The sequence below is a fragment of the Pelecanus crispus genome, chromosome 3 (assembly GCF_030463565.1).
Source record: "Pelecanus crispus isolate bPelCri1 chromosome 3, bPelCri1.pri, whole genome shotgun sequence".
In the NCBI taxonomy this organism is placed as follows: Eukaryota; Metazoa; Chordata; class Aves; order Pelecaniformes; family Pelecanidae; genus Pelecanus; species Pelecanus crispus.
In genome coordinates, this window is record NC_134645.1 from 25,755,154 (window position 1) to 25,779,257 (window position 24,104).

At 46.3% G+C, this 24,104-nt stretch overlaps 1 protein-coding gene across 2 annotated transcripts in view; it reads left to right on the forward strand.

The window, feature by feature from the left end:
• Positions 1-22,281, forward strand: part of ACSS1 (acyl-CoA synthetase short chain family member 1) — a 33,409-nt gene extending 11,128 nt beyond the window's left edge. Inside the window, exons 3-14 of one of the 2 annotated variants that reach the window (XM_075707511.1) lie at positions 1,883-2,082; positions 3,569-3,744; positions 6,458-6,610; positions 8,317-8,464; positions 8,760-8,897; positions 9,479-9,571; positions 14,129-14,241; positions 15,183-15,309; positions 16,975-17,102; positions 18,664-18,727; positions 19,307-19,429; positions 21,202-22,281. In XM_075707511.1, the coding sequence (XP_075563626.1) occupies positions 1,883-2,082; positions 3,569-3,744; positions 6,458-6,610; positions 8,317-8,464; positions 8,760-8,897; positions 9,479-9,571; positions 14,129-14,241; positions 15,183-15,309; positions 16,975-17,102; positions 18,664-18,727; positions 19,307-19,429; positions 21,202-21,461 (1,723 nt within the window). In that variant the 3' untranslated portion in view covers positions 21,462-22,281. The remainder of the gene's footprint in view (positions 1-1,882; positions 2,083-3,568; positions 3,745-6,457; positions 6,611-8,316; positions 8,465-8,759; positions 8,898-9,478; positions 9,572-14,128; positions 14,242-15,182; positions 15,310-16,974; positions 17,103-18,663; positions 18,728-19,306; positions 19,430-21,201) is intronic. The other variant, XM_075707512.1, reaches the window with a different exon arrangement.
• The last annotated feature ends 1,823 nt before the right edge of the window (positions 22,282-24,104 follow it).

Genomic DNA, 24,104 nt, shown 5'->3' on the forward strand with positions numbered 1-24,104 from the left:
CAGGCAGCAGCTAAGTGAAGATGCCTTCTTTTGCACTGTCTTACTGGCTCCAGGGTGACAGCGTCTAGCTCTGTTCAGCATCTGATGTATGTTTTCAGTAGATGTGCCTTGCTACCACCACACCTGGGTGTAGATGGGAGGCAGATCCTTCCCTGTGCACAGCCCACCAGCGTTCGATGGCATTGCCTCTGTGCCCAAGGGTGGGCTTGAGGCCAGAATTGCTCTTGGCTCTTCTGACCTTGTGTGATGGAGGGACTGCAATGCCAAGCTTGGCAGCAGTAGTGGTGGGGAGGGTAATGGCCACTATTTTCTCCTGCTCAGTTCAGTTAGGTCTGTCCCACCCAGTCCTGCAGGTCAGCGACCCTACGGTGTCCCTGCTTGTTCCACCCTGAGATGTGTCTAGGTTAACTACTGGAAATGTTTAACCTGCTGGCATGTCCTAATTGACTGCTTGTTAGATAGCAAAATGTGTGTGAAAGAGTAAGGGAGTCAAGGGAAGGATTTCCAACATGCCATTTCTGCTAACTCCCTTTCTTGAACTGGAGGGGAAGCCTGAGTTGCTGCTACAGGAGCCACAAGACACACTGGATGTTCAGGGTTTTGTGGATTTCTTTGCTGCAGTTCTTGGATTCACCTTCTCTTTACCTTTTGTGTCCATTCCCCCCTGTGCTGCACTGCCAAGTGACCTCCAAGGCCTTCCTATCTCGGCCTTTCAGAGCGCAGAGAAGGCAAAGCAAATAGATCTGGGATCAGTTCCATCGGAGCTGATGGTTGGCACCAGTAAAGTAGAAGGCTCTGCTGCCCCCCATGAGGGTCACCTCCTTCTTTGGCGTGAGACCACTCCTCACCTGACACAGTTATCTGTCGTCTTCTCGGAGCCCTTCCACTGCAGGCACATGGAGCTGTTCAGTTCATGACAGCATCTTGGTCCCAGGCATACCTGCAATTGTGTTATCCCCCGTGCAGGCATCAGAAAAAGCGTACGTGCAAGTCCTTGCCCATAAACTGCTTTTCATTCCTTAGAGGAGCGTTTCTGCTATTAACTCAGCACATCACAGTGGCAGGCCATGTGAAAAGAGCCTTTGTTCCTGTTCTTGGTGTTAACCGAGTTTCCCGATGTGAGAGGCTGCAGTTTTACCCCGGTGAGAGCAGTATCTCCATTCTCTGAGGCGGTGGCACTCTGTGGTGCGACAGGGTGAAGTGACAACAGAGGAATTCAGGCTGCAGGTGATGCAGCTTTGATGACAGTCTTGTAAAATCTGCCACTCACACAAGTATCTTGGGACTTAATTTCAATTCTCCTTTTCTTCCTTATGCATGCAAATGTGTTGTTTACCCTTGCAATTTAAAGAGAACCTACTAGTTGTGAAGCACTTCCAGCAGTTCCCCAACATAAACAGTGCTGGGAGTCTTCAGACAACAGCTTTCATTTCGTCTTGTGTTTATCCCACACGTGTTCCCAGTAGCTTCTGACTGAGCCTTGTAGGTAAAAAAGGCATCAAGGATGGCTAAAATGGATACCTACTTCTAGAGGTGTGCAGCCACTGGCAAGCCAGCCACTGGCTTGGCTGGCTGCTCTACCCATGCCAGAGCCTGGCAGCTCTGGGCAGCGCCTGCAGCTCTCGCTCACTTGTCCTTCTGCAGCAAATGTGGCTCTCTGCCCCCCCTTTTCTTCTCTCCCCAATGGCAGGAGCTGTCTGGCTCTCACCACACCCTAGGCCACCCTTCTTCAAGACGCAAAAGCAGTCGTGCCCTATACTGCTGCGATGACGAGGTTCAGAGGTGATCGTGATGCCTCGCTCGGTTCCAGTGCATCCTCTTTTTGCTCCCCTGCATAAAACAGGTTGTGCAGTCACATGACAACATTGCTTTTGTGCCGCAGGGAACTCCTGGATCTGACTTGCCGTCTTGCCAACACCTTGAAGAAATATGGGATACAGAAAGGGGACAAGGTGGCCATCTATATGTCCGTGTCTCCCTTGTCTGTGGCAGCCATGCTGGCTTGTGCCAGGATTGGTGCTGTTCACACTGTGGTCTTCGCTGGATTCAGCGCGGAGTCCTTAGCTGGGAGGATCATGGACTGTAAGTAGATGCAGACCAGGGAACAAACCCCTCTGGACGGTGTTCCAAGACGTATCCCAATTTTGTGTTTTCTTGGCAGAAAGAGCAAATGTTCATTCTCAGCTGGCGGGACAGTTCACTCTCCTTTGCTGTGTACTGTGTAGACCCTTTTCCTTAGTGGCAGACGCAGTATCCTCTGGCCTTAAAATACTGCATAAATTGCTTCACATTCAATCGGGGCTGGGTTATTGCCAGACAACAGTGAAGCTGAAGAGAAAACTGGAGCTTAGGAATGGGGCCTGATTTGTTCTTTCGCAGTATAATCGCAGTGTTTCTTTGATACTCCTGCACAGTGCTAATTCTGCACTCTCGATTGTGATACTGTGATTTATGTATGGAACTGGACGTGTTGGCAGCCTGCCCCGGCTCTGTTAGCCGTTATACCAACAGACAGAGCTGTTCTTAGCCCAAAGCATTTGTAGTGTGATTAGGTAGAAAGTAATGCCAAAAATACCAGCAGAAGAACAAAATAGCAAGTGGCTCATGTCCTAGCAGTCACATCGGTTTCTTTATGGCTAGTGTGAGAGAGTAAGTCTTACAGCAATTTTCATGCGCTTTTTTCTGTTTTAGTAGAGTTAATCTATAGAGCAAGTACATGTTTTAGTTATCCCTCACTTTTGGCCACTGGTGTATAGGTGATGGGCTAAAGAGCCATTTCTCTGCAGCCACAGCTCTGTAATAACATAGTGTGGTACAATTTGAAGTGCTCTGCCCGAGTGCTGCTGTGTGCTGTGGCTTCCAGGAGGTTTCCCCTCAAGGTACGGGTGAGTTTCAGAAGGCTGCAGGTATCTCGGAGCAGGGTAGCGCCTCCGAGAAGCTGCTGAGTTTGGTGCTGTTCACTACAGTTTGCAATGGACACTTAGATGCAGCCCCAGAGAGAGGAGGAGAGAGGGGCAAAGGTGCTTGTTCACTAAGGTCGGAGGAAGTCTTGCACTGGTTTCAGTGCCTGAGCTGCTAGGCTAAAGCAGCGGTATTCACCATAACACAGGTAACCGGGAAGAAACTGTTCTGCGCATCAGCTTTGCTAGGCAGGAACGGAGGCATTTAAATGGCAGTGGGTGATACTTAAGCTAGACGTTGGGGAAGACTTTCTCATGTTCATGATAGGCATTGGAGTGGACTGGCGAGGAGAGGGTAGAATAGCTACCATTGGAGTGTTTTAGGAAGATTGGACTGACAGCTGTCAGAAATGGTTTAGCTGGAGTGGACCCTGCCTTGGGGTGGGGGAGATGGACTAGATAACCTATGGAGGTTCCAGCTCCCCCTAATCTTTGTGCGTCTCAGGTTTTAAAGTGTGTTCATCAGTGACACTGACTGGTTTTGACTGATGGAAGTTCTGTCTATTTGTCACACGTCCTATACATCATCCCCCAAAATAATGAAAGCAGGGTGCACATACTAGCCTGGAAGACAGGCTGGTATGTGTGCTAATTCTTTCTCTTTTTAGCTGGATGCAAAGCAGTTATCACCTACAACCAGGGAGTCAGGGGAGGCCGAATCATAGAGCTGAAGAGGACTGTGGATGAAGCTGTAAAGAACTGTCCAGTCATCAAACATGTCTTTGTGGCTCAGAGGACAGATAACAAAGTCCAGATGGGTGACCGTGATATTCCCCTTGAGGAGGTATGTTGGTGTTGGTAAACCTTGCCTGTTTCCCTTGATGTTTCTTGAAGTGTGTGATGTTTACTGTACTGGGGGAGAGAAATGTGGTGCACTAATAAACGTAGGGACCAGCTAACACAGACATCTGTCAGAGACGCGATGCAGGGCTGTTCAGAACACGTGTGTGAGAGTCTTGCTGAATGTGTAGATCATGCACACACTGGTATTTGGCTTTGGTCTTTGATCTGCTGTATGCCATACTAGGAATCGGGAGCCAAGAAAGATCAGCCAATCTCCATACTTCCCTTGGGTATGTGTGCTGAGCTGAAAGCCCATGAAGCAGCCGCTGCACTGCAGCTTGGCACTCTAGCGTAGCTGCGCCAGTCCTGCCACTGATGACTGGCCTTTATGCTGCTTCTGGAGCAGGTTTTCAGTGTGCTGCTCTTCCTGTGCTGCCACAGTGCCCCAGTGGGCTAATGGATACAGCTACGCTGCAGTGACAGCATCTGTACATCCCTGCAGTCACCTAGCGCTGCAGACGCCCACTGGCACTCTGGATAACTCCTTTTAGGTCTGAGTGTTGGCTAGATAATCTTTCTCTCCATCTGTGCCTTTTGGACCTGAGTTCTGTGGATGAAAAGGAGATGCCCCTTATGGCATCTGGATCTTCATCCTCACATGGATTGCCTGTATTTAGAGTCTGCTAGGATTGTTAGTCAAAGCAGCTCAATCTATGTCTGATTCATCTCCGCATGGGCAGCGGGTATGCTGCTCCATTTTAGTAGTCTTGCGAACAGTGCTGAGATGTAAGGAATGAGTGTTTCTTGAGACCCAGAGTGCACTGATACCATTGCTGTTGTTGTTATACTGCATTCAGGCACTCTGTTACGGTTTGTCATATGCACTGTCAGACTGGACGCTGTTGAAAGGCAGTGGCAGAAATAATCAGGTTCCTGGAGAGGCTTAATATAGCCTATGGACAGTGTCGTGGTTACCCCATGATGGGAGGACAGTGATGGCTTGGGAACATTTAGAACCTGTGCTTCCTGGGGAAGAAAACAGCAGTCGTTTTAATGTGTTTAGCTGGTACACATGGGACTGCAGCCTAATTCAGAAGTAGTTTTATCAGTTTGCTAGCACCAGTAAACAGAAACTACTCATTGTAATAATGCCTGGAAATCACCCATCTGCAGCCAAGATGATTACTGAGGAGTCCCTGTGCTGGTCACATGAGATAGGAGCAACTACTAGGGTAAGTTAAACAGAGAAGGCAGGTTTTATTTGGAAATTCTTACTCCACAAAGCACATTCTGACGATTTTTGTCTGCAAACAGCCTGAGGCACTTTGGTGACCCAAGAGCTGAGTTCAGCCCATTGTCAGCTGTAGGGTCTGAAACATAACAAGAATTAAACCATTAATGCTGTTAACTCTGTCATTACTGATCTTTACAGCAGTTGTGCTTTCCAGCTCTTGTGCAATGGCTTACTGCAAAATTTAAGCTCATGTTGTAATGGAGAACTCCATCTTAGTTTCAAAAACTGGCAAGTCAGCCTGAATTGGCCGTGCCGAAATGTCACAAAAAATAGCTGAGATGAGCAGGATTGCTGTAACTCACAGGATAAAAATTACATCTAACCCTATCAACTCTTCATATTTTATTAAGCTTTGTTTGTCAGATATTTTTAAAGAACTGGACCTGCCATTGGTAGTGTACACTTGTAAATACAGTGCATTTACAGTGTATACTTGTAAAAAGGCAGTACCTAGAAATTCCTTCTAGGAGCCACCTAATAACCGTTGCAGGAATCATTATTCATCTAGGACAGTACAGAGCTTGAGAGAAGCAAGCCAACTGTGCTTTTTTTACAGCCATATGTTGAGCATCTGGAACACACAGTGATTATTGCAAGTTTGTACATGGATAAGAAAAATGTTAAACCTTGTCCTCAAAAATCTACGCTCTGGGCAGACAAGCCCTCTGCTGCTACATGGTTCAGTGAACACAAGCATCTCTTTCAAAGCACATTCTTTCCCCTTCCTCTGCTGGAGTGGGCACACAAGCTGGACCAAAAATTTGCTCTGACCTAGTACAACATTGTGTCCTTCCCTCCTGTGGTTCTGACCATAGGGGTGAGGAGAGGATCTCACCCACCTGGCCAAACAGTGGAGTATGAGGGGAGTGACAGAGGCAGGAGAGTACAGCACTGTCCTTCTCAGGGGTAGAAGCAATTAGAATTTGAGGATCAAATGGACAGGACAGTTATCCACTGCTGGGGCCAGGGGAGGGAGATGAACACACAGTTTAACTGTAGCAGTGCAGTTTTGAAAGGAAAAGGAAGGTCCTAAACGGTATCCATTCAGCCTTGCTGCTGCTGTCAAGCGTGGTTCATGTTTGCAGTCACACTTCATTTTTTCTACCAGCAGCTTGCAAAGGCTTGAAATGTAAGCTCTGACCTACCACTTTTTTCCTGAAATGTTACTTTATCTGGCCAATTCCCCTTGACTTCTGTGCCTAGCAGAGGTATTGGTGGAAAGGCTAGGTGCTATGCGTCCACAGGAACCTTTCCACTAGGGGAGCACATATAACCTATGATACATCCATGGACGTTTGTGAGGGGGTAACAACAATGGTGGTTCTTGTCTCTGGACATTGCTGACACGCTTACAGATGGAATACTGGTTGGCTCCTTATAGCCAAAGTCTTTCTGTCATTACCACCTTTTTTTCACTTAGGAGATGGCCAAGGCACCTTCTGTATGCATTCCAGAGAGCATGGACAGCGAAGACATGCTTTTCATGCTGTATACCTCAGGCAGCACTGGCAAACCCAAAGGAATCGTTCACACCCAGGCTGGATACCTGCTGTACGCTGCTCTCACACACAAGGTAACTCAGTTGCATCCTCTGGAAAAGGTTCACTTACCTTCCGACAGTACTAATGAGAGGGACTTGGACTGGTGAGGGGTGCTGTAGTCTGTGTTTGCTGTCCAATTGGCTTACTGGGTGTAAACAAACTGAAAAATGTCTGAGAACATGTAATTAATCTTCAGGATTTGTTCCTGGGGAATATAATACTATGCAAACCAGAGCCTAGAGTTATGAAAGGAAGGAAACTGCAGTGCTGCTACTTTTGCATTTAAAATGTGCTAGTGTTGCAGCCCAGAATTTGCAGACATTAAAGTGATGCAGCTGAGGAGATTCTGGTATCTTACTGGCATTGGTAATGTGGATATTACTGTATTATTTTGCAGTGGGATGCTGGCCTTTTTTATTTCGGAGAGGATCTGGACTCTTAAAACAACCTCTGCATAGCACTTGTCTGAAGATCAAAAATTACATTTATGCTCTGTGGTTGCACTTTTGTGCTGCTTTTCTATGTGATCTAGGCTAAATATTTTAACCTCATGGGAAAAAAAAAAGTCAAGGTGCTGCTTCTTGAAGCTTCTGGTATGAGCTCTGCATATGAAAGGAAACAGGGAAGTGTGGAGAGGACTGCCAGGAAAGATCTCCATCTGGCTTTAGTGGTATCACCCTGTTTGTAATCACACACAATGAAGGCAGAGGTTTTCTTTCTTTAGGCTGACACAGCTGAATTTTTAGAAGATTCAAATGTGCAAGTGTCAGACTTCTCTGCATGAAGGGTATTTGTTATGTCAGCTTTTCTAAGTGACAGCGTAAAATCTCCAAGGCCTCTCTTTCTTTCTTAGTCCAGAAGGTAGATCCTGCACCCTGGTGCAGACATGCAGGGAGGCACTGTGTGCAGCTGCAGTCCCTTTACAGGTACTTCAGAGCCTGAGAGGGAAAGGCACTTGCAAAAGTAAGGTGAGAATTGGCTCTCCTAGGTAGGGAGATCAGCTGACCTGTGTGGTCTTTGCACACTCATGTGTGACACTTGTCACACACTCATGGGGTTTTCTTTTAGTTCTGATTCACTGTCTTTCATTTAAAACGTAAAGCTGCCTCTGCCTTATGAGTCAGGACCTCTGCCTCATACAGAAGAGGAGTTAGATTTACAGTGGGAAGCATTTTCCATAACCAAGACAAGATAATGAGTTCTCCAAGATTTTTATCTTGAATTTGATGTGCAGGGAGAGGGGAGCATCTGGAAAGCAATACACTGATAGCGAAGCTGTGCAGCTAAGAACATTTCTCAGAAAATGTTTCATGGCCACATACCAGTTTCTCCAGCTTTCTCATGCAAACCTGTTCATATTTGTGAGGCGTCTGAGCCTCCGAGGCCCTGAAGTTCAGGGTCAGCTCTCCCATGTGAACTCCCTGGAGTAGGCAACCTTAGGTATCCAGGGCTCTGAGCTTTGATTGTAAGCTTTGTGGCTTTGTACCAGCAGCTGCTGGTACAGTCGGCTCCCTGTATGTTTGCAAAAGCAGTCAGGAGCCTGGAAGCCCTGGTACTGGTCCCTCTGACTTGCTTCCTCACCTTGGGCTGGCCTTTGTGTTGCTGTGTCCTACATGCCTGGCTCCACTCGCCATGTGCGCTCTCTTGCTCCCACTTGGATGTCCAGTCCAGCACCTTACCTTTAAGCTCTTTGCGCCTGCCAACAGGAAGTCAGCTGGCCTTACATTTATCTTTCCAGTATGTATTTGACTACCAGCAAGGCGATGTTTTTGGCTGTGTGGCTGACATCGGCTGGATCACGGGACATAGCTATGTTGTGTATGGACCACTCTGCAATGGAGCCACCTCTGTCCTGTTTGAAAGCACTCCAGTGTACCCTGACCCAGGTGAGGAAGTGGTGGGCAGAGATTTGGCTAGACATGGCAGTGTGTCAGAGGAGATTTAGAAACCTGTCCGGTGTGACCTGCCTGCTCAGGGGAGGTAAGCTCCATTTCTTTGGAACACGTGTCTGTGACATTCAGGAACATCTGTGCATCCAGGGTGAAAAAAAAGTGTTGCCATTGGTTTTGCTCTATACTCACAGTAGTCACAGCTTTAGCTTTGGCTGTTAACCTTCCTGCTGAGCATTTGCAATGGTATGTCAGTGCTAGACAGATAAAAAGCCTGTTTGTGATCTTGCAGGTCGTTACTGGGAAGTGGTACAAAGGTTGAAAATTAACCAGTTTTATGGAGCACCTACAGCTATACGCTTGCTACTGAGTTACGGAGAAGAGTGGGTGAAGAAATACGACAGATCTTCTTTGAAGACCTTGGGATCAGGTAAGGGGCATGAAATCTTCTTCTGAAAAAGACAGGGGGTTCTAGCTGGTGAAATGAAGGTACCAGAGGAGCTTGGCTAACCAGATGGGATGTGGTTAAAAATAGATGATAAAGCAGGCTCCCTGTCTGGCTTTTCAGATATTTTCTCAGCACAAGGAGAAACAAGCTGAGGTTGGGGCCATTGAACCTAAGTGTGATTGCCTGTTTCCTAGCTTATTTTGCAGGATTGCATTCCTTGCTAGAAAGTTTCATCCAATGGTAAATTACATCACTTTGAATATTACGGGCTTAGGAGACCCAAGCAGCATTTTCCTGCATTATTTAGGATTCTAGAGGTTCTTGTACATCACCTGCATTGATTAGTTACTTTCAGCGATATTTATTGCTTGCCCTTTGGTCTCTCTGGAAAAAGTCAGTCCTCAGTTACCTAAGTGCATTGCAGTCCTTTGCACATCCCAGAAAAAATGCTGTAAGCATTCTGTTCAAAGGCCATGCATTCAGCGTGTTGTGCACCAAAAGGGAGAATGAACTGCCTGCAACCCCATGAGTCTCAGGCTGCTTCCTTTCTTATTTTGGTCTAGTGGGAGAGCCCATCAACCACGAAGCTTGGCAGTGGTTCTACCACGTGGTGGGAGAAGGCCGCTGCACCCTCGTGGACACATGGTGGCAGACAGGTAAAAGGCATCCTTTGGGGAGCGTGGAGGGCCCTGACCATTGGCAGGTTGCTGCTGGGTGGAAAAGAATGAATACATTTCAATTCAATCGAGTCTGTCAAAAAAAACCCTCCTGGCATTTTGATCAGCTTTTGAAAGTCACTGGGGAGTTTCAGCACATAATAGCAATGTAACAGCATATAAAAGGAATAGCAATGTTGGGTTTTTTTTTTCCTTTTCCCCTCTAAATGTTCTTTGGTATTTTGAATGCTGAAAAATCTCAATTGGTTCTAGGACCAAGAGGCAGAGATTGAATTTCTGGGCAAAGCTGGGAGTAGGCAGCTTGAATTGGAAACCTCATTTTCAATTATTTATCCAACCATACTGGCTTTGATATGGTCTTATCACGAAAAGGTATTTAGAGCACCATGTAGCCACAATCTGTACTGAGGTGTGCTTTGTTTGCCTTCCTGGGAACGGTCAGAGGAGGATGGAAAACTAAGCTATGTAGTTAAAGGGACCTAGTGCAGCTGCTCTGGTGGGTTGGAAGGGAGTGGAGGCTTGCTGGCTGTGCATCAGGTGGGTAGGGGACAGTGGCTGTCTCCCAGCAGGGCTGCCTGGGAGCAGCTTCTCCCAGAAGTAGTAGGCTGTAGTTGCTTTGGTCCTGGACCTTTGATGCCTCAAAAAGGAGAGCACTTCTGTTTTGGCAACATGCTTGACCCAGCTGTGTGCATCAGCTGAGGCTTGTTTTCCATTTACAACCTGCTGGACAGAGTGACTGGCGCTCGTAGATCCCTATCCAGTTGGAGCAGAGCTGGTCCCTGCCTCCTGCCCTGCCTGGCCAGCAGCGGAGAGAGGCCATGGCGCTGTACTCCAGCTGGGGCTGTGCTGCCTGGTGGGGCCCTGCGCTTGGAGTCCTGCAGCTCCTTCCCAGCCACCTCAGCATCTGGTCCTCTCTTCTGGGTGCCAACCTTCAAGAGTTGTTAAAGGCATCTTGCAGTATGTCCTTCTTAAGCTGTGAGCCACACAGTTTGCCATGGAGCCATGGACTTAAAGGACACAGCACAGCTGCTGGCATTCTGCCTCTATTGAAAAAAAGTTGTCCCTACTCTTAAATTTCTAGCTGCCATTGGGCAGAACATTCATTCCCTTTCTAGTCAAACTGCTCCTGATTTCATCCTTATTCCTGCTAGCAGGCTCTCTCTTCAGGATCCCTGTGGCCCATCTCAATGTGATGAATTAGCTTCTGGCACACAACCAAGTTCCATTTAATCCAGACCAGACTTGCAGACTCTTTTTATTTTCAGATGTGAAATAAAACAACCTCAGAATTCAGAGCAGCAATGTTAACTACTATCTACTTCAATTACTGGTCTCTTAAACCATCTGGGTTCTCACACGCTGAGCAGAACGAAAGCTGGCTGGCTAGGTGCTATATGCTTTCCTCCGCGCTGCTCTGAAATAAAACACTGTGGAGAAGCAGTTGATTACTGTACAGTGATGGAGTTGAGAAGAATAATTTTTTGCCCTAACGTTTTTTTGTTTTAGTTTGTCTTCAGTTAACTGGTGCATGCAGTGTGCATGCAGTGCCTCCTATTTCCTCCGAAGTATAGGGTTAGATCTTATATTAAACTGTATTTCTCCTGGGTTTTTGGAGCAACAACTGTCAGGTGAGAGGTTAAAGAACATTTGCTGGACAGTCTGTAAGTGCAGAGTGCTTGATCTTACCTTGAACCAGGCATAGTTTTGCAGGTAAACAGTTACCAGCTCCTGGAAGCATAATATGCTGATAAATATTCATGAAATTGATTTTCTTACAAAGTAGAATCAATCTTTCTCCACAGTTGATGCTTCCAATAAAGAAGCAGCCAAATTAATCTTGGAAACATTATATATGCCATTTGAATGTAAAGGGAGCGTGGAAAGCGATCACAGAAACAGTTTGATGGATGCTGGTTGTGGTCCTGCAGTGTCACCTCTCGTAGACAATTTCAATATTGCTTGTTAATTGTACTGTTGTACGCAGTGTCCTCTATGGTGTGTTGCTTTCCAACGTATTGCCAGCTAATAAAGCCTGGTAGGTGTAAAGATCAGCAAATGGTGATTTAAGAATCCACTTGAAAGTCTTTGGATGAGCAAATGAGTGAGATAGCGATTACAAGAAGCAATTTAAGTAGTGTGAAATGTGCAGATGAGAGAGATGGAAAATTCCTATGGCTTTTACTGTTAAAATATTAGGTATTGCTGTGCTGTGATTGACAGTAATAGAATCAAAGCTGTGTTTGAGTTTCAGGTGTAGTTCTTCACAGTGCAGAAGAGACACTAGGTATTTTTAGTTTTGTTGTTGGTTTTATAAAAAAAGTACAGCTGTTGTATACAGCTGTGAACAGAACCTGGTTTGGGAAGACATCTCTGAATAGGCCCTGGCTTTTGTTGTTGGCATCATCTTACAGCGATTTAGACTGGGCTGGTGTTTCTGTGATGGGTTCCCCCGAAGAAGTCAGTCCAATCTGTCTGTGGTGGTGAAGACAAGGGTGGCAGAGAGTAGTACATGCTCCACCCTGCTGCCAGAGGTGATTTACCCACGGCAGAGGGGAGCCTGTTTTGATGCATCACCCTCTCTGCTCAGACTCTGCTGTCCTTGCTTAAAGTCTGGGTGGATTTAAACTACGGTGATAGCATGGGCACAGGTAATGTGGAAGCACGGCTTCTCTTCTGCCAGCTCTGCCTCTAAAGAGAAACTTCATAAGGGCAGGGTAGAGCCTAGAACGCTTGCTAGTTGTCATCTGTCAGTGGCTAAAATTGGTACTTTTAAACCAGTTTAAAATAGGTCTTTATCATGCAAATAATTTTTAAAGCACCCTTGCCACCATGCAGCACCCTCTGGAATGTGACTTTACTGCTTTATGTGCAGCTGGCTGCAGGATGTGTAGGATGTGGCAAAACCCATGTTGAAACATAGCTTGCAGTGCTGTATTTGGAATCAGTACTGGCTTAGGAAGAGCAACTATCGGTTTAATCAGGTTCCCTGCTCTGACACAGATTTTGTCTGTGCAAACAGAGAACAGTAGGTGTCTGGGGTGTTTTTTTCTTTTTAAAATTCAAGATAACCCTTTCAAAATAAAGAGAAAAATGTGAAGTGGATGCATGCCCATCAATGAAATGTGAAATAATCTTATGTGTAAACCACATGTGAAACTATTTTCTGCAGGTCCGAAGCTTAGGGTTCCTAAAAGAGACCCTTCCTCATAGCTATGTCAGGGCAGCTGGATGCAAATTCCGCGTCAAATTCAGCCTTTCCAACCCCTGGTTTCAGTTTTCACAACCTCAGCAAAGCCAGTAGAGGAATGCACTCTGAAAGTAGCAGAACATACCTTTATTTATAGAGCTGTATTTTTAAAAGCCTAATGTTCCTTTGTTTTTGTTTCGCTCTTGTGTTTCTGAATTCATTTTAGAATAGAAAAGATCTGATTAAGGTTGGAATCTGATTTAATGTTCATCCCAGCAGGAATGAAAAAGGATGATTAAAAGGTTCAATTTTGAATAGAAGATAAGCTCAACCTGCCTCTAAGGGGTGGGTTAATCTCGTACTCTGTAATAATAGTAATTCGGACTCCTGAAGTGCTTTTTCATGCTAACCTTCGACAGCTGTAAGAACAGCACCGGGAGATAAATCCCCTGATGTGCTTATACTTTCTCTGTAAAATCACTTCTAGGGTAGGAAATGGGGTTGGCGAGTACTGGCCCCGCCACCAGGCAGCCGTGTTAGTGTGAGAAGGACCTGCAAGGGTGTAAGCGTGCATTAGAGCTGCCTGTATTCGTTGCTGGTTGGTAGCTGGAGGAATGGGTTTATCTGTGAGCCAACTTAGGTCCAGCTATAGGGAAAAGAGCACGTGGGCTGAATCGCTGGGGTCTTCACTGTGCCTGATTGATTTGCCGTGGACAGGACTGTGGGAAGGCTCTCGAACACACACGTCGTGGCTGCTGCTGCAGGGTCCACAGGCCGTCTGGTGCAAAGCCAGCCGCTGTAGCCCGTGTACTGCTCTCCTCTGAGCCTTTGAAGAGCTAAGCTGGACGTCAGCGACCCTGATGCTCTGGGGCATGGGGAGCTGCTCTTCCCCTGAGGCGGCTGCTTGGCCACACTCTGTGGTTTGTCACCGATGTATGCAGGGGGCACCAATTTTTGCAGCCAGCACTGAATGATGCATCATGCAAACAGGGAGTAGGAGTAGCTCTTGATCCGAGATCACCAAGAGGGGGACCTGCCGGCAGCTCTCAGCTCTCTACCTGCCGCGATGTCCCCTGTAGATAGAACAGGCAGGCCTTGATGGTGTCATCCTGGCTTGGCAGACGTTTTTCTATGTTTAAGCCTTTCTTGTATTCACAAAGAGCTCTTGGTTTATCAGGTCTGTGCTGCTTTCAGATAGCTGTGCTACTTGGTGTTGCATAGTTCCTTCCCAGTGGCTTTTCATTGCAAGGTGGCTTTGCTATTCTCTTCTTTAACTAAGAAGAGCTGGCATTTGCTTTCATCCATCATTGGATGGACCCCAAGTATTTTGTTTTTCCTTATTCTTCCAGAAACTGGTGGCATCTGCATTGCCCCACGGCCTTCAGAGGAGAAAGCTGAGATCATTCCAGCTATGGCTATGAGACCTTTCTTTGGGATTGTGCCCGTGCTGGTGGATGAGAATGTGAGTTGAGGCTGTGCTGGGTGCCCAAAAGAGAAGCTGCTGTGTGTTTCTACCTTAATCACCTTTCTGATGGCAGAGGAACAGGATCCGTAAGGATGTTTGTTCCTCCATTAAAATGGTAGAATAGATGAGCAATTTATATATTGAGCATATCTTAAATGTCCATACAGATTGCCAACTGGGCATTGCAAGGTGTCTGCAGATCTCTAGAGGAGTGTCTGCATTTTCAGCACCACTTCTGTGGTCTTACACTGCTTCTGATTAAGAGCTGCTGCCTCCATTATGAGAGCAGTCAGAAGTTGCACAGCTCCTGGGAACCAGGGAGCCAAACAGTTGGAGCAGTGCATGCAGCATCCAGTGACATGACAAGACTGGAGCAGCCAACGGGACTGATGGAGATTTCCAAGAAAAATGAAAGGCATGAGGCCCTGCAACTGTGCGTGTCTGTGAGAAAATGGTGCTGGTCTGTGAAGCTGTGCTGAGTGATCCCCATCTGCGCTCCAGTGCCCTGTTAAACAGTAAAGCACATAATCTCCTCCCTATACAGTTTGGTAAGGGAATGTGGCAGTTAACAAAAGTAAACATGGAAGGCAGGGGTCCAGGCATTTCCCTGTTAGGCTCATCCCAGGCATCCTCTGGCTGCTCAGCACATCTTCACTGTCACCTTTGCTGGCATCAGCCTCCAGAGGATCACAGAACTCACTTTTCTTTTTAGTCTTACAACTGTCTTACCTGCTGTGCCACTGGCCTCAAGGGGTGAGGAAGGCATGGTATAGACAGTGCATAGTAGCTCCATGAGCGGATTAATTTTCTCCACCTGTGGCCCTCCGCTGGCAGTCTGCAGTGAGCAACAGGGTGACTCAGGCTAGATCAATGACACAGAAGCACTTACTATTCCTGTTCTGTTCACCTGATCACCCTTCCTGTGCTTGAACCTGCAGGGAAAGGTTATAGAGGGTAATGATGTGTCCGGTGCACTCTGCATTGCCCAGCCATGGCCTGGCATGGCAAGAACAATCTATGGAGATCACCAGCGATTTGTTGATGCCTATTTCAAAGCCTACCCAGGTAAGGAAAGTGCGAAGGGAAGGCAGTTTGCACAGCAGTATAAGCACACTGAGATTTTCAGCAGCGCTTTGTGATATTTCTGTGCCAGCCAGATCTGGGTTCCTTGGGGTTGTGTTTCACGTGTTGCAAGTGTGCACTAATGGACTTAGATAGTATTGACCTTTCTAGCTGTCAAAAGGGAATGTATTTTTTTTAGAAATTTTTAATGCCCAAATTTTAAAGTCCAAATACCTTTTCTTTGGGGACATATTGGATGGGAAAGTACCTCCTACATCACTGAATCTCACCGCTGCTGTCACAGGCTGTGTTACATCCTTCCTTTTTTAAAACATGGTCAAGTTGTATCTGGCAAGTAATTAGAAGTGGCAGGGAAACATTTTTTGTAGGAGATTGGACATTCAAGGGAGCAACTGAAAGGGATTTGAAAGCTACAAGGTAGACAAGAATTAGAGAGACAGTCCTGTAAGTTGTACAAAAAGGGTTGGAAAATAAGAATGGGAAACTGGTAGAAGAAATTGAATGAGCCCATAGTCCCTTATTACTCACTACATGTTCGCATCTGGTATCTTGTTGATATTTAGTTGGTAGTTGTTTAATTGATTTTGAAGGGCAGGAGGCATGACTGAAAGGCCATGAACTGGCCAATAATTGGCCCTGGCAAGAACCACCTTCAGATTTTGCAGCACTAGCTGGCTGCCACTGCTCAGAAGTGCCACAGGAACAATTCAGATGTGGATGTGGCTTTGATGAAGACTCAACATAATCTTTGTCACCGGATGTATCCTCAGTGACACTGGCGTCTCCTAGAACCACTGGGTCTTTTTCAGTTTCTGTCAAAAGTTCTAGACTATCCAAACACCATGCTTATCATGGGTTGGGTTTTTTTTCCAGCTAATCTGATAGCAGTGTCATGCTCAAATGCTGGAGAGGGACTGTTATCTGGGATCTGAATCTTTGTTAACCAGGAGGGAAAATGGCTTTTCATCAGTCCCAGTGTAAGTGATTAAAAAAATTGGCAGTGTTCTCATGTACAAAATGTAATAGACCTGCTCCCTTTCAGCTGAACAGTTTTAGTTTTCCATGAGTGCTGAGGTGTAGCTAGCAGCAGACCTGAGTTTGACCAATAGCCTATGGTATGATGGCAGATGTCATCTGAAGTGGTTTTATCTTGGAGCTGTATGCACCAGGCCTGAGCACACAGTTGCTGTGCAGCTGTAGGCTTGTAAAGTCTAGGGAGACCAGAGAGCCCCCCTTGGTTTTGTAAATCCAACAAAGCATCACTGTGTTGTGTTGCTGTAAAACTGTGTTGTAGTAAAACCAAGTCCGGTTTTACTACAGGGAACATCAGCCACTGTTTGCTGCTGATTGCCTACAGTAATTTTGCCCACCTTGACAGAGGTCTGACCTCTGCTGTCTTGGTGCTGCTCAGGTGCTTACTAGGAGCCAGCACAGCCCAGGCAGAGCATATGAAGGTTGGGGATGGCAGAGGGAAGTGGGAAATGGTGTGTGGCAGGTCATGCAGCTGTAAGCTTAGGCATCCCTGTGAACTGCCTGATCCACCCTACCCGGCTCACCGTCCTAGAGCATAATCTGTTCTGCATCAGAGCCCAAAGCCATAGGCTGTCACAGTTCCTGCTGCTGACCACCCATGTGTCTTTGCTGTAGGTTACTACTTCACAGGGGATGGTGCTTACAGGACCAACAAAGGCTATTACCAGATAACGGGGCGCATGGATGATGTCATTAACATCAGTGGACACAGGCTTGGAACGGCAGAGATAGAAGATGCAATGGTAAGTTCTGAGTAGGTGGTGGTCCCTTGACAGGGCATATCTGTGGGGCAGGGTGGCCCCTTGAAAGAAGCTTTATGAATTTAAACAAGCGGAGGGCCTGTTGCCTTCAAACCCCTGCCCCTGCGTACACACGGCAGCTTGATGCATAATGAATAGCAAATGGGCAAAAAGAAACAGCACCCTTTCTAAGGAGATGACAAATGGGCAAGTGAGAGAGCAGTCACGCTGTGGACAGTCCCTGCAGTCGAACAGAACAGAGCTGTGTTTCCTCTCAGTGACATTGTACTGTTGCAGTTGTAATTTTGGATGCTGGTGGAATCTCCGTAAGGGATTGTCTCTCCTGTTTGTTCCTTCCCCTCTGCTAACACCTAACCTCTCCTTCCCAAATCTGTGGTTGTTGCTTGTCTGAACTAGCTGAGTATGACTGAGAATTCGGCAGTGTTAAATATGAACCAACCTTGATTCATGTCAGCTGCAAAGCTAACCTGTCATTTTGAGAGAAAATAATATTAGCTCAGGGTATTGAAAACAAGAAGTCCTCAGAGCATTTATCTTCAAAGCTTGACCTGAATATTTATTTCTACATTATGTGCCTTGCCTGCAAATGGCACTTAAATGTAACATTTGATAAACCTGAGCTGTGTTCGCATGGCACACAGGATTCTACTGTCTCCTCTGTGAGTAAATTTCTTGTCTGTGTGGGTTTCTGATCATAGATACAGGATCTAGTTCCCCTCCCACTCTGTGTGTGTGTATGCATGTGTACATGCAAATATATTTATATGCTTAGATTGCTCTGTGATGTTTTCTTCCATATTTTAATCTAATTTAAGGTAGCATAATCCAGTTTTTGGTGTGGGATTTGGATATGCGATTCCTTCCGGTCTGTACAGAAATTGTCTTTGTATTGCAGAAGAATGTTAAATTAAACTCTGAGGTGTGACAGAGTAAATCACTGTTGTGTACAATAATATTAAAAATATGCATTCGGCAAAACAACCCTTCCCCCCTTCTGGGAAGATGAAAAGGCCTGATTCTTTCTGCCTTCTGGTGTGCTTTGGGCACTTACAAACGTCAGTCAAATGTGGACTGTGATGTTGGCAGCTTCACTTTTGCTCTGCTGGCAACAGTTCCCTGTGGCACAGAACAATGGAGGACTGGTTTTGCTTGTGATTTGGCCGTGGCCAGTCACCACATGGGACTGTAGCGATGCACACACAAGAGCACAGTCAGAGAAAGCAGGTTTTGAGCTGGTGCAAATTCAGCTTGGTGTGCAGTGGGCTTAGCAGTGTATGTAAGAGTACTTATTTGTGTGTTTTAAAGCAGGGCCAATCCAGTGAGTAAATGATACTCCCAGAGACATGGCAATGGCTGTGGCCACCAGCTGACCATGCAATAGGAAGGTGGCATCCAGCTTTCCTGCTGTGCTTTCAGCAGGATCTGCCAAGGCGGTGGGGTGAGATATGGCAAGGTGTTTTGTTCCTAGAGCGACTGGCACAAACTCTGCAGGGCTTGAAGCAGTTGTTATGCTCTATGTATTTTTGTTTCATTTTTTGTGAAGGCTGAACACCCTGAGGTCCCTGAGACAGCTGTGATTGGGTATCCACACAAGATCAAAGGAGAAGGTATGTGAAAAGCCAGTGTCCTGACATGACGCCTGCATACGCTTTCCTTAATTTCTAACCTGGGCTCTGTGTTAGGGTGTGCCTAGGGAATGGGAGGGCAGTTATCCTTAGGTTGACTGGTGTTGCAGCCCCAAGAGGCAAAGACAGCCATGAAAATAACTGCATGTTCCTAAGCTGGGTGCAGGTATTACTCCCCTAAACAGTTTTCACACACAGTGTTTACGTATGTCGTAGAGCTTCCTTAAAAAGGATTGTGCTCAGAGATCTGCTTTGAATGGAACGGGAATAGCCGATTTGCGTTCGCCAGCTTTTGATCCCGGTGACACTTTGGTAATTTATGTTGAGTTGTCATTGTCACTGAGATCAGTCTGGTCCATAGATGCCAAGACAAGGCTGGGCCATCATTTGAGGGCTGGAGTCTGACTCCTTTTTGTAAACAGGATCTGTGGTTTTCTTGGCAGTCCCTAGATTGCACGCAGGAATGATTTGAAACCTGCCTTGGCATTTGAATGAGCATCCCTGGTCTTGCCAGCCAGGATCTAATATAAGGTATGTGGCTTCTGCTCATCTGTCTTCCAGGTGCCTTTGCTTTCATAGTGCTAAGGGAGCAGACAGCTCATATAGACAGTGTCAAAGAAGAGCTCAAAACCATGGTGGCTTCCAAGATAGCAAAATATGCCGTGCCTGACCACATTCTGGTAAGTGGGAGACTGTAACTGGGACCAGGGGCAGGAATGGTCACATTGAACAAGCCTCACCTTCCTGCCTGCGGTGCTGCTGTTGTCCCTCTCTGGCAGGATGAAGAAGCAGAAAAACAGAACTAGCTGGAGGGTAGGGGAGGGCAGGTGCAGTGGTCTGCATGTGCTCCTTCTCCATGCCTGAGGATCAGCAGTGACCCAGAGGGTGGCTTGGATATTACAGCTGCTCCAGCCTGCGGAGCAGCTTCTTGGTGGGGCTGTTACAGAGCGTGTTTTAGAGCTACCCGGAGGCTGCTCTGTTTGGGCCAAGTGCTGAACAATCCTTGAAATGGGATGCACAGAGAGTGTTAAGAGCACTGTGCTTGGCAAGAGCTCTGGCAGAGGGAAACCCCAGGCCCACCCTGTGCCTTAAGATGCACTTGATGCCCCTGTTCACCACGCAGCAGCATTACTGCTCCACATAGCTCTTGCCCTCAGCTAACCCCTTGCTGAAGCAATGTAGTACTGCTCTCTGTGGCCCTGTGCAATGGATCTGATAAAACCCCATGAAACTGTAGAGGAATGCCACAACCTTCAGTGTCACTGAGGGGCAGAGTGACTTTCCACTGCCCAGCTATTTTGCATTGATCATTAGCATCAATTCCAGATCCCAAGGCACTGGCTGTTTCTATTGCATAACTCTGCTCTTCAGCCTGACCCTGGGAGCACTGATGAACTCCAGGCTCCGTTTCAAGCCTGCTCACCCTTCAGCAGCCCCCTTTGTGTGTTTGGGAAGAGTGCACAAAGCTGCCCCTTAGCTGCCCCCCAGGGCCCATCTGCATCCATTCCACTCTCTGCTTGGAGGCAGTGACCAGACCACTTCTTTGAGGGGCTCTGCTTTAGCCACATGCTGGGAAGGTGGACACCAAGACACAGGTTGCAGAATACAACAGGAGCAGGCAAAGGTGGCTCATTCAACTTGGAACAGCCCAAGACATCCTCATTGGATTGGAGCAGCTTCCAGAACTTGCAGGTTTGCAAGGAAACACCTCTGTTGCCCTGTGTTTGGGGGTAGTCCTGCAGAGAAGTCCTACAAGTCTTTCCTTGTATGTTTGTTAATGCTTTGGATTTTTGTAGCCTACTGGCCTGATCATGTAGCAAAATGTGAGACCTGCTAGTGCTTCCATTCAGTACCTGAGAACTCTTTACCAGGCTCAAGTTTACACTAAAGCCTTTGAATCTGCTGCTAAGTCCTTTGCAGGAAGCATAGCCAAGACATTTAACATTCTGGTTATGAAGGAAGGCGTATAGGCTGACAGATAGGCAGAGAGAAACATCAGCAGATAGGAGTTATCCCTTGAGTAGGAGACCCTGTAGCTGTCATGCAGTATTGTGTGCTTTATATTCCTGCCCTGTAAAGGCGAATATGAATGTCTGTTCTGGTGATGTGTTGCGATCTGTGTCATCATCAGTGCCTGAGTTTTCAAGTGTAACTAGCTTTCTAGTTCAATAGTTAACAGCTTATTCAGGACCTGATTCTCCAAAGAGCTGTGTCCTGTAGCACCCTGCCTGGAGATACACACCAATAAGTAAATGGGGAACAAAGTCCACTTAGATAAGAATAAAATTTATAGCACAAGGAATTGATGCTAGTGACACTCCCTTCCTTGGACATAAACCAATGTGCTCAATGGTCTAGTATTTCCCAGGAGCCTCAAAGGAGCTGTGGCCATAAGATAGTGTGCCAGGCTTACAACAGTGCAGCCAGATTTCCTTGTGGTTTCCAGCAGGACCCAGGTTCTAATATGGGTGCATCTTTCCCTTCTCTGCAGGTGGTGAAACGTCTTCCTAAAACCCGATCAGGGAAGATCATGAGAAGGCTGCTGAGGAAAGTAGTCACTGAACAATCAGACAACATGGGAGATGTCACCACACTTGATGATCCAAGTGTTGTCAAGGAGATATTGGATGCTTACCACAAATACAAGGAGCAGAGTTCCTCATGCCAGGCAGCTCTGGAATCTCCCTCCTCTGGAAATGTGGAAGGTCTCAAATAACCAGGCAAACAACATAGTTCTCTCTTGGTGTTTTTTTAAAAAAAACTCTGTTCCCTTCTAGGGGAACAAGATTTTCTGCTCTACAACCTATTTTGAGATGCACAGAGCTAGGAACAATCTGCAGTTTTGCACAGTGAGCGACCTGCCTTTCATTGCTTTTAGGGCTGATGTAGAGCAGCCATTGGTGGTTCCCATTAGCTATGATGAAATTTAATACTAGCTGAAGCAAGATGCAGATGTTAATGTTTCTCATTTTAATGTTACTGTACAGGGAAATGTTTTTATACAATACTTCTGCTGTTTTAAAAGAAGCCCTGGAATACACTTCTTCAGTATTTTCTTCTTGGATATCCAAGTTCAAGTAGCTGTATTTCACTGCAACTGTGGTGCCTTTTCAGCAATGCTGGGTATTCTAGTAGATGTTTCACATGTGTTATTAGGGAAATGAGAAGGGCATTGGTAGTCTGATAATTCTTTCTTGTGTTTACGCAGTAATTACCCTTCGGCTTTCCTCATAAGGATTTGTTCCTACCACTGTATGTCCCGGGATTTGCCAGAGATGGTGAGCCTGTGCCCTTCATGTCCCACCTGGGCAACCTAGCGCTAGCACTTCCAGCTGCAAAACTGAGCCACAAAGCCTACTGCTGGGCTCCCTACACGTCCTCAATGCATGTGTTTTTATTCTGCATTGAGAAACTGAGATTACTAACTGGGTTTTGAAAGTAACTGTCTTCTTCCTCATTGGTGATGAAAACTGATTGGTGGTGTCCATTGTGGTTCTCTTCTGCATATCCTAATATGTGGTGGTCTACAACTGGTAGATCTTTGTTGTCAATTGGTGATTTGTGTAAGTGACTTTTTGTTTCTTGAAGTTGCTATGAAAAGGGATGATGTTTGCTTGCTGTTTGTCATAGGAGCAGTGCGAAACAAAATCCTGAAGTGCTCAAGAGAGGTTTGAAGCTGAGAGATGGGCTGGAGGGTTCATTGTGACTTGCTGAGCTGTGTGATTTCTGGCCAAGGAATGGTTATTTTAGCCCACTCCCAAATGGCCTGTAATCTTGTTTGCTCCAACAAAGACAGGCACCCAGTTTGGAGGTAGATTGGTTCTCCTGTCAGAAGTTATGACTTAATGCTTATTGTTTCAAGTTGGGCCCTACCACGTCTGCCCCTTCCGCATGCTGCTGTGCTGATCTTCCAAAGAGTTAAATGCCAGGTGGGTACCTGCAAATTGCACAGTCCACAAAGAAGAAGGAAGTGCCTCTTAGATGCCTTCTGGAAATTGATGGTAGCATTCCAGGTTAGCAACCTCAGAATAGTAGGGAACAATAGCCTTTGTCTTTCATATGCTTTCAAAATTGCAATTAATATATTCAGTGTTTTATTCCTGGACTTGTTTTATCATGAACACGTTTTGATTGAAGCACTCCTTTTATTTGGGCTGTTCAGAAGAATTTGCTAGTAGGTCTCCTGTCCTGTACTACGCCACTGAAAGTCATGGAAAAGCCTGTAGGTGCCGAATGCCTTTGAGACTTCTGCCACTGCTAAATTTGGTTTAAGCTGGCTGGGGGGTTCAGAGTGGTTGGAGGGGCCACAGAGCATGCCAGCAAGGCATGGTAGAGGACTCCTCCCCTCTCCCTGTGTGTAAAAGCTCGAGGTATATGCCAGTGTAGCATGCACAGTGCTGATCCTGGGAGTGTGTGCCACAAGGGCTCAGGCAGAGCTTCTCCATCTTAACTTGCCTAAGCCAAGTGACTGCTAACCACTATTCCAGTGCTGTGGCTGGGGTCACTCCATCAAACCTTGCAGTCCTGTCTCTGTCTTTCTCAGATGACAGTGTGCTCAGTTTCATGGAGCTGTGTGTTTTGGCCTGTCAAACCCCTGAGTAATTGGCAGAATCGCCAATTTTTGCCATAGTTTTACAGGGGTTACTTATTGCTGAATTTAACTGGAGCAGCACTGCCTTTTCCAGGGGGACTGTGTACTGAAAAGAAAATCTGTGCACCTAACTGGAGGCAGGAAAGGCAGGAAGGAAATGGCTAGGTGATCCTGTAGGACTGGGAGAGGAGTGGTGAGGTTTTTGGCCAGCAGAGATTCTGGTATCAAATGGGGAACCAGGCTGCTCACAGTACGATGTGTTCTCAAAGACAGGCGTGTTGTCTTAGATCCCAGAGTTCCTCTGAGTACACTAGCTGCATTTGCTGTTTGGTTTTGATTTTTTTTTTTTATTTATTTTAAATGTCTCTAGGGACTGGGTAATACAGTAGGGAATATCATGCTTCGTTAAAATTCCCGTCCTTCTGACTGCAATCAATTTTTGCTTAAGGTAAGTAGACACCCTGTGGACTTTGTGGGAAGTCAAAGATCAGAAGGTTTGATAGAGTTGACAGGATGAGGCAGCCACTACATACATCCTCTATTGCCATTGGCAAAGAAGAAAAAAACACTTCCTTAAGTGATTTTCAAGTGGGAAGCAGCCTGGAGTTAATGCTTTTGACAGAAAAAAGTAGGCTCCCTTGTTTAAACAAGTTGTCTCCACGCAGTCCGAAATACAGCGTGGAGGAAGAAAAATGACTTTTGATCAAGATTACACACTTTCCTTTTAGTCAACAAAGCATTTCCTGTATTACGGTTATAGAATTTCCT